This window comes from Mustela lutreola, chromosome 4, assembly GCF_030435805.1.
Source record: "Mustela lutreola isolate mMusLut2 chromosome 4, mMusLut2.pri, whole genome shotgun sequence".
Classification (NCBI taxonomy): Eukaryota; Metazoa; Chordata; class Mammalia; order Carnivora; family Mustelidae; genus Mustela; species Mustela lutreola.
The window spans coordinates 12,620,298-12,633,487 of NC_081293.1; the positions used below are offsets into that span (position 1 = coordinate 12,620,298).

General features: G+C 40.1%; 1 protein-coding gene across 1 annotated transcript in view; it reads left to right on the forward strand.

Annotated features, from left to right (window-relative positions):
* Positions 1 to 4,258: 4,258 nt before the first annotated feature.
* The window catches only part of RAB11FIP2 (RAB11 family interacting protein 2), a 45,277-nt gene continuing 36,345 nt past the window's right edge, over positions 4,259 to 13,190 (forward strand). Inside the window, exons 1-3 of the mRNA XM_059173062.1 lie at positions 4,259 to 5,095; positions 10,692 to 11,134; positions 11,862 to 12,330. Coding sequence (XP_059029045.1) covers positions 4,743 to 5,095; positions 10,692 to 11,134; positions 11,862 to 12,330 — 1,265 coding nt within the window. The 5' untranslated portion in view covers positions 4,259 to 4,742. The remainder of the gene's footprint in view (positions 5,096 to 10,691; positions 11,135 to 11,861; positions 12,331 to 13,190) is intronic.

The window sequence follows — 13,190 nt, forward strand, 5'->3', positions numbered from 1 at the left end:
GGGAGAAATCTTTCACAATGCTTGGAACAAGTCTCCTTAAGGGACTTGACTTAAAGGGCATCACTTAGTAAATATTTTCAACTGGTGAAATCTTCCACAATTGGAGAATAAGTGTTGACTATTTTTACTTTCTGGTCAAATTGTTCTTACTCATTGCAACAGACATTATAAGAGTCTAAAATTAGAAATTTCAGCATTTTACTCCTTTAAGATGTGTTATCTTCCCAAGCCCTTGTATTTGGTTTCCCAATACCAAATATCTCTGTTTACGTCATTAGGCATAGGATATGGGCAGGTTAAAATAAGTGACTCTCTTTAACTCCGGTATGTTGCCTTTATGTATGCAATCCTTCTCCCCCTTTTAAACTGCTGTCCCTGTATATCTTAAAATTAGTAAGTAGGATTTTTAAAACTGTAAGACAATAAACATTTTGCAGAACCACTTTCATCCCAGATCTGATATAACTGCCATTATTTCTCTCTCTGAACCAACCACATATTTCATCCAACTGACATGTTTTTACTCTTAATAAACAATCAAAAAAGAAAAAAAAACACGTTCTTATAGGAAATGACTTCACTTTTATAATATAATTCTGGCTTCTATTTAGCTCATTTTTGTTGCTGTTGTTTATTTTTTTCCCTGGGGCAAAAATATGCTATTTTCTTATTCTGGCTTACAAACATTAGGTCATAACTTCTGATCTTGCCAGAGAGTAAATCTAAAGAATTTTGGCTCCAGCTAGGTTTCGGGGAAAACACAATAAATGTAGGTGCTACAGGAGATGTTATTAATTCTAGTTGTTTAGCTCTTGTCTTTAGAGTACTCCCTGAATTGTGTTGGAGGAGTATGTTATTGTGTTGCTGTGAACTGTTGCTGCCAACTTCCACCCTAGAGATAACTATATTTCAGAGATGAGTGAAATGATACTTGTAAACAAGTTTATAATCATTAATAAAGCTTACCAATTTAAGCTCTTTAGAAACACACATCCACTATTATAATTAATTGTGTATTGTTTATTGAATTACAACCTTCCTAGAGACAGGAAGACTTATAAAAATGCAATTTGTGAAAATTCTAAACTGAAATTTGTTTTCATGATGTTTATTTTGTTTTTGTAAGTTTCAGTTTGTAAGTTTTGTAAGTTTCCTACTCATTTCTCTCTGGAGATGCTGGTTGAAATTCCACCACTGACTACTCAGTACACTCTTTAAAAATCCCAAAGAATATTTTTCTTTAAAGTAGACAACTGCCCACTCTGGGATCCAGATGCTATATTCACCGTATGATGATGGTTTTGTTTTATTTTCCACACATGGCCTTTTCATGCACTGTGTCTCAGAGATGGAAAATTCTGCTTTTTTTTTTTTTTTTTTTTCTAATTTTGATAGTATGCTTTCCCTAGAATGACCTAAAGCCAGGTCTTTTCATTCTAGATGGAGTCTAGCTCAGGATTATTTATGATTTATCTGTAGTTCATTTCCCTGAAGATTCTGGTGGTAAACTAATCCAGTGTCTCTTTTTGGAGCACTTACTTCATGCAGAACTCACACCAGCCACTGTGTGCAAGCAACACTAAAAAACTGGGAGTTCCTAACATGAAAGGAAACCTATAGACACTAGTAAGTATCAGTGGGTCCCTGAAAGAATATGCTAGAATCTGGGTGTTCTTTGAGGTTTGTGTTGTTGCCATTTAGTGTTAGTAAAGTACTTTCCTTCCACAAGACTAAAATAATATAGACGGTATCCCTCCCCCACTGAGGTTCTTCAGTGACTGATCTTCTGACACAAATATATTGAGGACTTGCATACATCCACTCAAAAAATTTTTAATGAACAGGCCCTTATTTAGAACCATATATATTTCCTTATATAGAAACAGAGGGGCAAAAGGAGACTCAGTGCCACACGATGCTAAGAAATGTACATTACCCCAGTTTTAAGGGCTGCAGCTAGTACCTTTCAAGCATGGGAAACTGAGGAACATGGAGAACATAATGTCTTTTTTTTTTTTTTTTTGGTGTTAATGCTTCATCCGTTTATTTCATCAACTTCCTTAGCTTATATGCGGCAGGGTGACGGGAACATAATGTCTTTAAATGGAAAAGTTTTGAAACTTAGAGAGTAAAACAATTTGATAGATATGCATATACTTTTCCAACTAACAATGGTCATAAAAATAAAAAAGATAATAAACACCCTTTCTTATTTTTATGGCCATTGTTAGTTGGAAAAGTATATGCGTATCTATCAAATTGTTTTACTCTCCAAGTTCATCCTATAAAGGGAGAAGAGGCATTAAGTCATTCAAGAAACTGAGTACCTACTGAACGCTAGGGACTGTGAAGGGATGTTCCAAGAAACACAAGGCAGTCCAAAGGATTTAGAATTTCATTGGGAAGATAAGACATGAGCAGAAATAAATTTAAAAAAGTAGTCATATAGGGCGCTTGGGTGGCTCAGTGCGTTAAAGCCTCTGCCTTCAGCTCAGGTCACGATCTCAGGGTCCTGGGATAGAGCCCTACATCAGGCTCTCTGCTCAGTGGGGAGCCTGCTTCCTCCTCTTTCTGCCTGCCTTTCTGCCTACTTGTGATCTCTGTCAAATAAATAAATAAAATCTTAAAAAAAAAGTTTAAAAACATGAGGAGGCCTGTATAGGTAAAAAAAAAAAAAAAAAAAAAAAAGTAGTTATATAAATGTCTCTTGTAATTGAGAAACAGAGGGGCAAAAGGCGACTCAGTGCCACACCATGCTAAGAAATGTACATTACCCCAGAATACTCCTCCAAACCATCTTAGTCACAATAAAATAAAAAGCTATCTACAGCCCAAAAGCCATTTTATCTACAATGCATGGACAAGAGATAGAGGTTTCCAGAATCTCGATTTCTTGCCTCAGGAAGCGAAGTGCCCATCACAGGCTACATATTGAATTTCCAGCAGAGGCAGGACACCCCAGCAAGTCTCCTGACTCATCAGCTATTACCCGTACTTTCCCCACTAGATCTGGTTAGTCCAGGAACAGCTCGGGATTAACACATCTCCATTTCCTTCTCTTAAAAACCCCCCTCCTTTCCAACAGCACTGGTGTCCATCAGGTTGTGCCCTCAGGTGCAGGTAAGGCAACAGGCTGCAGCCCTTGGTGAAGGAGAATCATCTCTGGTTTTGTCTTCGGAAGCTGGATGGTCCACCAGGGGCTCAGGAGCCCAGTGGAGACACAGTCTTCTTGGCCCTGAAGAAACTGAGTGTCGGGAAGGGAAATGACGTGTCCAAGGTCACACAGACTGATGATGGCGGCAGACATGGGGTAGGAACCAGGTCTTTTGATTCTAGCCCAGCGTCTCTCCCGATCTTTTAAAATTCCTGTGTTTTTTGGGCTCTTTTTATCTGCTTGCCTTTCTTCTTCCATTGGGGGTGGGGGATGTGTTTCCAGCGAATTTGCGAACAGTGGGTAAGGAGTTGGGGAAAAGCGTGTTTTCGGTCCGGGAAGAAGGCTGACGCACCCCGCCACCATTTATCCGACGCCCGCTCCGTACCAGGCTCCAGGCATCAGGGTACAGCCAGACCGTGTTGGTTTCCAAAGACCGAACCCGGGTCTCTCCCTAGACCCGGCAGGCCCGGGCCTTGCTTGCCTCCACTCAGGAGCACTCCGCCGCTCCCCCTGAGCCCCCCGGCTGGCCTGTGCAGGCCCCACGTCCCCGGGGGCCCAGCGCCGTGCCAGGGCCCAGCAGCGCCCGGGAAACCTAGGAGGGGCACCCAGCCCCGGGAGGGGAGCTCGCGCAGCGCGCCCCCCGGTCGTCACGGCAACCAGGGAGGCGCTGACCCCTGACCCTGCGGCCCCGCCCGGCCCCGCCCCGTCGCGTTCCCGAGATCAACATGGAGACGGCCAACCCGGAAGTGCCGCCACCGCCGCCGCCCGCCGAGTGTTAGGAGCAACCGGCCGGCGAGGCCGAGCCCCGTGCCCGCCGCCCTGCAGCCCGCGGCCCGCCGGCGCTGGGGCGGCCGTGTCCCCTGTCCCCCGTCCCGCTCCAGGGCCAGGCGACCCACCCCGCCCCCGCCCGAGAGGAGGAGCCGAGGCGAGGGGGAGGAGGAGGGGGAGGAGGAGGGGGAGGAGGAGGAGGAGGGAGAGGGAGAGGTTTGCGAGAGGGAGCCAGGCCGCGCGAGCCGGCGGCGGTTCGTATTACCGGGGTCGGAAGGAGGAGCCGGGCCGGGCCCGCCGACAGGCGCGGGCGGGCGGGAGGCGCGGAGGAGGCGGGGCGGCCCGGCCGCGAGGAGACAGGCTTGGGGCCGGGGGGCTGCGGGTTTGGGCGGGAGAGCTCTAGGCGGCGGGGCGGGGGGCGCCCTCCCTCCCGCGCAGCCCTCCGCGGGGCTCTGGCGGCCAGGCCTCACCTGCCCGCAGGCCCAGGAGCCGCCCGCCGCCGCCCAGGGTCCGTGCCCGCGGCCGGCGGCGCGTGAAGGTGCGGACGCCAGGCGCGGGGGTCCGCGCGGAGGCCTGGGCGGCGTGGCCGGGGGATGCTGGGCCCCTGGGCTTCTGCAGCGGAGAGGGCACCCCCAGGACAGCCGTGCCCCCGGGCTGCCCCAGCGAGGCGCTTGACAGTGAACCCTGGGGAAGTTGGGCAGCTGTGAGTTTGCCTGTCGCCCTTAAGTGCCCTTAGGATGCAGTGATTAAGGAATTAGGCTCTCCCTCCGGGAGGGGCACTGCCTGTGCTTGAGAACTCCGTGCAGAGAAAAAGGACAGAATGATGCTGGCCGAGCAAGCCCAAAAGTGGTTTCCTACCCACGTGCAGGTCACAGTGCTCCAAGCCAAAGATCTTAAGCCAAAAGGCAAAAGTGGCACCAATGACACATACACTATAATTCAGCTGGGCAAGGAAAAGTACTCCACCTCTGTAGCTGAGAAAACCCTTGAGCCAGTGTGGAAGGAGGAGGCCTCTTTTGAGCTACCTGGATTGCTAATGCAGGGGAATCCAGAGAAATACATTCTTTTCCTCATAGTTATGCACAGGTCCCTGGTGGGTCTGGATAAGTTTTTAGGGCAGGTGGCAATCAATCTCAATGACATCTTTGAGGACAAACAAAGAAGGAAAACAGAGTAAGTTATGTAATTTATTTTGAATTGGGGGAGATTAACTCTATCTTATTTATGGATATTGTGTTCTTGGAAATTATTTGTATAGCTTGGGCATTGGTTTTTGCATTGAAATATGACCTAGTTTTAAGCACCCTATCTGCACGAATCTGAAGTGAAAATAGCCCTTGTGAAGAAATATTTTTTAAATGAAGGCGTTAATGATCCGTTACTCTCTTATTTTTGTTTAAGGTAAACATCTTAAATAATTGAATATCTTGCACTGAATTTTAAGTAAACTGACATTGTTTCATACTTACAAGAGGACTGGATCACATTGTTGATCAACCCAAACTTAACATGTGTTCAAATTGTTGTGATCATTAAACATCACAATTTTCCCGGAAATGTAACATCAGAAAATTAAATCTACCAGTGTAAGGTCTCATATTGAACTCTGAAGCTGTCAAAAGATAAATTACCAAATTTAGAGCTCAGTATTTCATTGCAGCTCTATAAACACAAGTTGGCCTTTATTTTAGCTTAACCATCTTTCGGGGTCAGTACATCTCGATGGAGTCTAATGCTGTTAAAAGAAAAATTTTAAAATGTGTACAATCTTAACCTTGAATAACATTTTTCTGTGAATTTACAACATATTGGAGTTAGTATATTCATAATTAGTTTTGTAGATCCGGCGTGTTTAGACTATGTTCAGTGCTTTCAGATTGGAGACAGTGATTCAATTCTTGTGATGAAGTGATTTTAATGACATCTTCACTGCAAACATGACCTTTAACCTACGACTTTAAAGCTTAGGATAGATATATTCTCATTTAAAAAAGGATAATATAAATTAGCACTTAGATATTATGTCTTAAGTTGAAAAATAATATGTTTTTAGAGATTGGTTTACTCACCCTTCCTTAAACCTATAATTATTCTGATCTGAGAGAACCTTAAGATTATCGGAATTAATGAGAGAAAAATACAGGTTGAATTTATAAGAGGACAAGAAGTTTCCAAAGCAGCTTTGGTGTTTTAATCATAATTGAAGTTTATTTGGCTTTTAAAAACTTTTGATAATGGTAACTTTCTTGAAGTTCATGTTAATTTCTTATATTTTAAAACAAGTGTCACTTAATATTTTCTGTACGCCTTCCTTTGATTAGAGTTTTTAGTAGATTTTTTAAAAAATCAGGACTTCATGTAAGGTTTATACATGAAGGGTAAAAGGGTAGAGAGATAAGTACTAGGAATGCAGGAGGAAAAACGGTAAATATTTAATTAGGAGATAACAATATTTTAAGAAAAAGGAGAGAAAAGTTTCAAAAAATGTGAAGTTAAATGTATTCCAATGATTTTTGATAACTGTTTGTTACCTCCAAAATGGTATTGTTTCCTCTGAGGGGTTTTCCATCAAGTTGAAACTGAAAAGTGGATAATCACTAAATAATTTGCTTCAAGTTACCAATTTTGGATGACACTTACTCTCTAATATTTCAAGTGTTTTGAATGTAAACTTTAAGTATATTGTGACTGCAAGTTTTATCTGCGCTTTTTGATACTTTTTATGTTAATGACTTATTACAGGCCTTCTCTAAAATCTAAATTTTCTGAGTGAAAGTAGGCCCAACTGTGAATCCAGAGATTCAGAGGATGAAATGAGCTTTTAAAATTCCGTCTTGTTTTACTCCTTATCTTTGGCAGCATCCGAATAACAGTATATTTGGCTGTAAGCAATTCTCCTGTTGTGGTTTCCCTAAAGAAAATCTCTATTGGCTACTATATAAAATTGATTAGAACTTTCAGGGGGAAAATGCTTTAAAATGTTCTTAACAGGGCTTGTGATGTTATTGCATGCAAAGTGATTTTCAGATGTTACCAAATCCCATTTTCGTTGTGGATAAATGAGGACCACATATTTGATGAGATGTCTTTATTGGTAATATTTCTAGTTTTTTAATATATTTAATAGCTTTCTTTTCCAGCACAGCTGTGCATGTGGCACAGTACAAGATGAACTTGAGCCACCGGTGTATTGCAAGAAAGATATTTAATATTCTGCACAGTGCTGAGCCTTGTCGGCATATCCCCAAGTGCTTTTTAGAAAACTGGTATGAGTGATGAAGGCTACCAGCTGATTTAGAAGTCCCATGAAACTGCTGGGTGTGACACTTTATACTCTTTGACACTGAAGACAAGTATTTACAGCTTGTTTTCCAATTGTGTCATGATAGGCAAAGAAGTGTGATGGCTAAAACTATTACTTTACTTATTTTTATAATTTGAAATTAAATACCTTTCTTTCTTTCTTTTTCTTTTCTTTTTCTTTTTTTTTTTTTTTTTTTTCTTTTAAGGCAAGGGGAAGGGCCTGAGCCAGAACATTTTGAATGGGGCATGGAAAGAGAACTTCTGTATCTCCCACTTTTACGAGTGTCTGGGTTGGTTCTGGCATGAGATTTAAGGAAATAATACAGTGTTTAATAATAGAATGGTAAAATCGTTCATGCTGTTATGTAATATCTATTGATTTTTTTTTTTTTTTTTTTTACAACAGGAATGGGTGATGTTATGTTTTTGGGTTTTTTGTTGTTTTTTTAAATGCTCATGAAAAGTAATAACAATCAGAGTCCCTCGAGTTAGGTTTGACTCCAACACATGCAGATTTTAGGACTTTTGTGTGAGTCTCTGCAGTGCACCTGTGTCCTGGCCCCTGGCACCCTTCCTGCCAATCTTGTCCCGTTCCTGACCACACAGCACCAATTGCTTGGGAATAGTTCCCACATGTGTGGTGGTTTTTGAACATGGACCTGTGCCCACTAAAAATTGAACAGAGGCCATATACAGTTTAAAAACAGCACTCCAGAGGTGAAAAAAATCAGCATTAATCCACTAAGCCCCAAATGCTGTGTCTTCATTCTATCTTTTTGAAGCCTGGGAAAGTAAGTGCTATCTCCGGAATGGTTCTTGATGGCCTCATTAAGACTTCCCCATTATATCACTTTCAAAACAAAGCAGCTAAAGTAGTTTGTCATGCCTAAATTTTAAGTTTTATATATTTGTTAAAATTCTTCGCAGGTTTCTTTGGTTTTGTTTTGTTTTTGTCTTGAAGTGGGGGGAGGGTGGAGAAGGCACTGTATTTCGAGTTTGTATTCCAACACTGACTTGCTTGATTCTTTAAAGCGTACTTGAGTTGTGTTCCCTACCGTAAAACAAAATGACACAACACACACACAGAGTTGTAGCGTGGTTGTGTTAAGAGTATAGTTTTAGCAAAAAATATTCAATAAATATTTATGGAGCGCAAGGCAGACTGCCTTCAGTGAGCTTACCCTTTGGCAGTAGAAAACCTGCATTGCCTTCCTCCTTGGTTGTCACTGCCTCCTGATTGAACACAGAGCCCTGTAACACATGGCCAGCCCTGCCTTTAACCTTATTGACATATGTGGTTCATCAACTAGTAAAGAACTTCTATTTTCATGCAGATGTTATTCATCAACTTGGAAATTTTCCTTACTGACTTTAATCTGACATTGGGATGTTACTTCGCCTTTGTGCCTCAAGTCCCTCATCTATGAAAAATGGATGTTAAAAAGTAGATGATTGATTTGGTCTTATTTCTGAAATTCAGTGAGTTTTGATTATTCCTCCTTCCATCTATTGGGTTTTTGGTTTATTTTTTTTTCAGATTTGCTTTGATTTGTTATATACATGGAAGAGGACATGCTTGGGTTTTTTGTTTTTGGCACACTTCTTCCACAGTGTAGTCATTAGTTTGTGTAAAGCCTAGATGTTTCAGAGTATTACCCACGTACCATCCATCAGAAGCATTTCTCTCCCATTGAAAATGGCTTTATTTTCCAGAACTGGGAATTAATAACTGGGGCTATAACCTTGCTTTTCAAGTGCTAAATGTATCTTGTTCAAGGTTCTCTACTCCACAGAGTTTATTTCTGTCATTTCTCATTTCTAGTCCTGTGTCTTCAGACTTCACTGTTTGCTTCAAGGGGGGGTCTCAACTTGGGGTCTTGGGATAATGCTTCCTACAAGAAAATATTTTATTTTTAAAAAACTGCTTGTTTTGATGCACCTAGATCTTAATTGACTGAATTGCTTCAAATTAATGAGGAAAATATTTCTCTTGTGTGTTACTTGCCGAGATGGAAGTAGTATGGATGTTGTGTGCCAATTTTCCCTCCTGCCTGGAAAGATTCATGAACTAATCTTCCACCTGATGGATAGTAAACATAAGCTTCTGGATATCTTCCTGGTAACAAGGAGAGAAAGTACTAATGTAAAATTAGATCAGAGTTCCTTTGTAGCTAAGAAAATTTGTTATACTCTCTTAGAACCGTATTTAAGTAATAACCTGTCTGCAAGTTATGCTTCATTGTTAAGTAATGTGAAAACACTGTAGAAACTCTTTCCTAGGCTTGATTTTGTCTTTTTTTTTTTTTTTTTTTTTGCTGTTTCCCTGTGGATTAACCACTTGTATCACTGACCCCACCAGAGGCTTTCTCATGGATAACAATACTATGAACAAAACCAAAATAAATTTGGCTTATATAGTAGCCCCCTTATACCCACAGGGATACGTCCCAAGACCCCCATGGGGGTAGAAGCCGTAGCTAGCACCCAATCCTAGATATAGTGAGTTTTTCCCTGTATGTACATACCTATAATAAAGTTTAATTTATAACTTAGGCACAACAAGAGATAGGTAGTACAATAGAGCAGTTACATACTGTAATAAAAATAATGCGGATGTGGTCTCTCTATCTTATTGTCCTCTACTCACCATTCCTGGGGGTGATGAGAGCTGATAAAATGCCTCTGTATTGAGACAAAGTGAGATGAATAACGTAGGCTTTGGGACATAGCATTAGGCTACTACTGACCTGAGGACACAGAAGTTCCAGGACACAGTTGACCGCTGGTAACTGAAGCCAGGGAAAGCGAAACCATGGATAAGGGGGGACTATTGTAATATCATTGACAATGGGCAGTGCGATTCAGCGAACTGAATGAAAGCACAAGATTTGGCTCCAATTAAAATTATTTTTCTTTGGTGCTGTTACAGTAGCAATAGTAAGTGAAGCAAATAGATTCTAACAGGAAGCATTTAAGCTTGCTTTTTCAAAAATTTCACAGGATTTGTGACTATTTGTCACTTCCTACATTTTACTCATTTTTCATATTTTATTCAGGAGAAGGCTTTGACCCACTTTATATGAATCTAAATTACATCTTATGTAATTTTCACAGTTAGCAAACCATAATGCAGTGGTCTTCGATGTTAACAAGATTCTTTCAATAGATTTTACAAGAAGAAAAACGGGCTAAATATTTAATTATTAAAAATGTGGTCATTATTGTATGATGTTCGGGAGTAGTGTGTTGATGAATTCTTTCCTGGCCTTTACTTCAGTGTCTTTTAACATGAACAAATGTTCTTAGGCCACTAGCAGTACTTATGTCAGATGGATACATAATAGCTCTCGTGCTTAGTTTGCCTTGATGTGGAATAGCTTAACCTAAAAAGCTCTTTGTATATACCAAGCTTATATCCTTTCTTCCTTACGTGTTACAACCCAGTTTTTTTTTCCTTCTCTTTAAGGTGGTTTAGATTAGAATCCAAACAAGGAAAAAGAGCCAAAAACAGGGGTGAGATCAAAGTCAATATTCAATTCATGAGGAACAATATGACAGCAAGTATGTTTGACTTATCAATGAAGGACAAAACAAGATCTCCTTTTGCAAAATTAAAAGATAAGATGAAAGGTAGAAAAAATGATGGAACATTTTCGGATACGTCTTCTGCAATCATTCCAAGTTCTCACATACCCGATGCCAGTACTGAATTTTCAAGTGGTGAAATACAGATGAAATCCAAACCAAAAAAGCCTTTCCTTTTGGGTCCTCAGCGACTCTCTTCAGCACATTCAATGTCTGATTTAACTGGGACACACATATCTTCTGAGAAACTCAAGTCCGGCACCATTGGTCAGACGCATCTTCTCGGACGGCAGATAGATGCCTTTGGAGCGGTTCCAGAAAGTGGTAAGTAACACTATCTAATTGTATCCTTAGTGATCCGAACTACCATTTTAAGTTTTAAAGTCAAACTTATGAAGTTAGAAAATGAAAATTGCAATTTCTTCGTAGTTTCTTAGTTGTCAGCCCTTTATTGGGTGTCGAGTACGCTCAAAATTGGTAAGTTTATTAAAGGCAGAATTTGTCTGGTGACAAATAATGGTGAATATAATTCACTGTTGTGTTTATATTATTAAATGATAACAAAAATGAGTCCCAGTTGCTTTTCATGTCCTGGCGTCTTTTTTTGACTGCTGTTTCTTTGGTCTTGAAAGCCTGAAGCATAAATAAATATTCCATTTAATCAGAAAGTTCCTATAAAAAAATATTGTATGTTCAGAAGTAGCAAAGTATGTTTAATGCTAATGATGCAAAAAGTCTTTGGGAATTTATAGCACCATTGTGCCCCTCAGAACCTCTAGTTTTGACATTATAGTTTGTGTATGTGATTGTTTTTTTCTGAGCTGAGTCAATTCCTGATTGTCTAGCAATATGCTAATTATTATTAGCCTACCTACTTGAGACTGCTATGCTTCACCATTTTAAGATTGTTTTCCTTGATTATTTTAAAGGTTAATATCTTTAAATAGCTAATTGCTCTCATTCTAAAAGCAGCAGTGTGCACACAGAATGTGTCAACTAGTGTGATGTAATGTGTCACTGATTATGTACTAACTACAAAATTGTTTTGCAGGAAGTCTCAAATCTCCACACAGAAGAACATTAAGCTTTGATACTTCTAAAATGAACCAACCTGACAGCAGTGTGGATGAAGGTGAATCGTCTTTCGGAAGACAAAATGACCCATTTACAAATGTGACTGCTTCATTACCCCAAAAATTTGCAACACTGCCAAGGAAGAAAAATCCATTTGAAGAAAGCAGTGAATCATGGGACAGCGGCATGAATTTATTTTCAAAATCAGTTGAAGTAAGAAAAGAAAATAAAAGAGAGAAAAGGGAGAAAGTTAGCCTATTTGAGAGAGTGACTGGAAAAAAAGATAGCCGAAGATCCGATAAACTTAGCAATGGGGGATCTGATAGCCCTTGTGACTTGAAATCACCTAACGCATTTAGTGAAAATCGTCAGGACTATTTTGATTATGAGTCAACTAATCCGTTTACAACAAAATTCAGGGCTTCACATATAATGCCATCTTCAAGGTAAGCCTAACATGGGGGAAGTTGTGCTATTTTGAAAAATACTGTACTTGAAAGTATCAAATATCCCTTTTAAATACTTGAATGTTTTAAATTCCTTTTATTTGATTTTAACAAAAATCTTATTTTTATAATCAATTAAGGAACCAGGCAACATTGCATACATCTTTGGAATTGAACTTTTTATCTTACAAGGATAAAAAATTCTTAATCCCCACCCTAGTCTATCTCTACTTAAGTGAGCCAGAAACATACTGAAACTTAACGAAGAGAACGCGTAGCTTTTGGTGACCCATGGTGAGAGTGAATCACCACTGGGTGTTAATTCAGGCCAGAAATTCGGTGATATGTTACGTTTCTGGATATTGTTTTCCAGGGATTAGTTCAGGGGCTCTCTGGAGAGGATTAGTGGACCAATAGCAGCCCATGGGCTGTTCTTTAAGAAATACTGGCTTAGGTTAAGTATTAATGGTTTTCATCGTAGATGTTAACTACCCTTATCAAATGTCTATTTAGAAGTAGCTTTTATTTGTGAATGTTTACTGGAATTTTGTGACCCTTGTGGGTACTATAAATTTATCAAAGAGTTTTCTACATGATGACTTGTGGTCATAGGAATAATCACTATCATGATAAAGATTCGATTTTCAAAAATCGTAGTTCGCAGCTACACGTGTAACGGTACTTTTCTTCTTCCTTAGTGCAAGTTGGAACTATATACCTTTGGATGAGATTATGGATTTTGCAGAAGTGAACGGTGGAATAGCTGATTAAAGAAAACCTAATCAAGGAATAAGATGAATTTATTGGAGTCCTAAGCAGGATAGAGTGTTTGCCGTTGAGTGTAGACGTTTTTCCTTAAG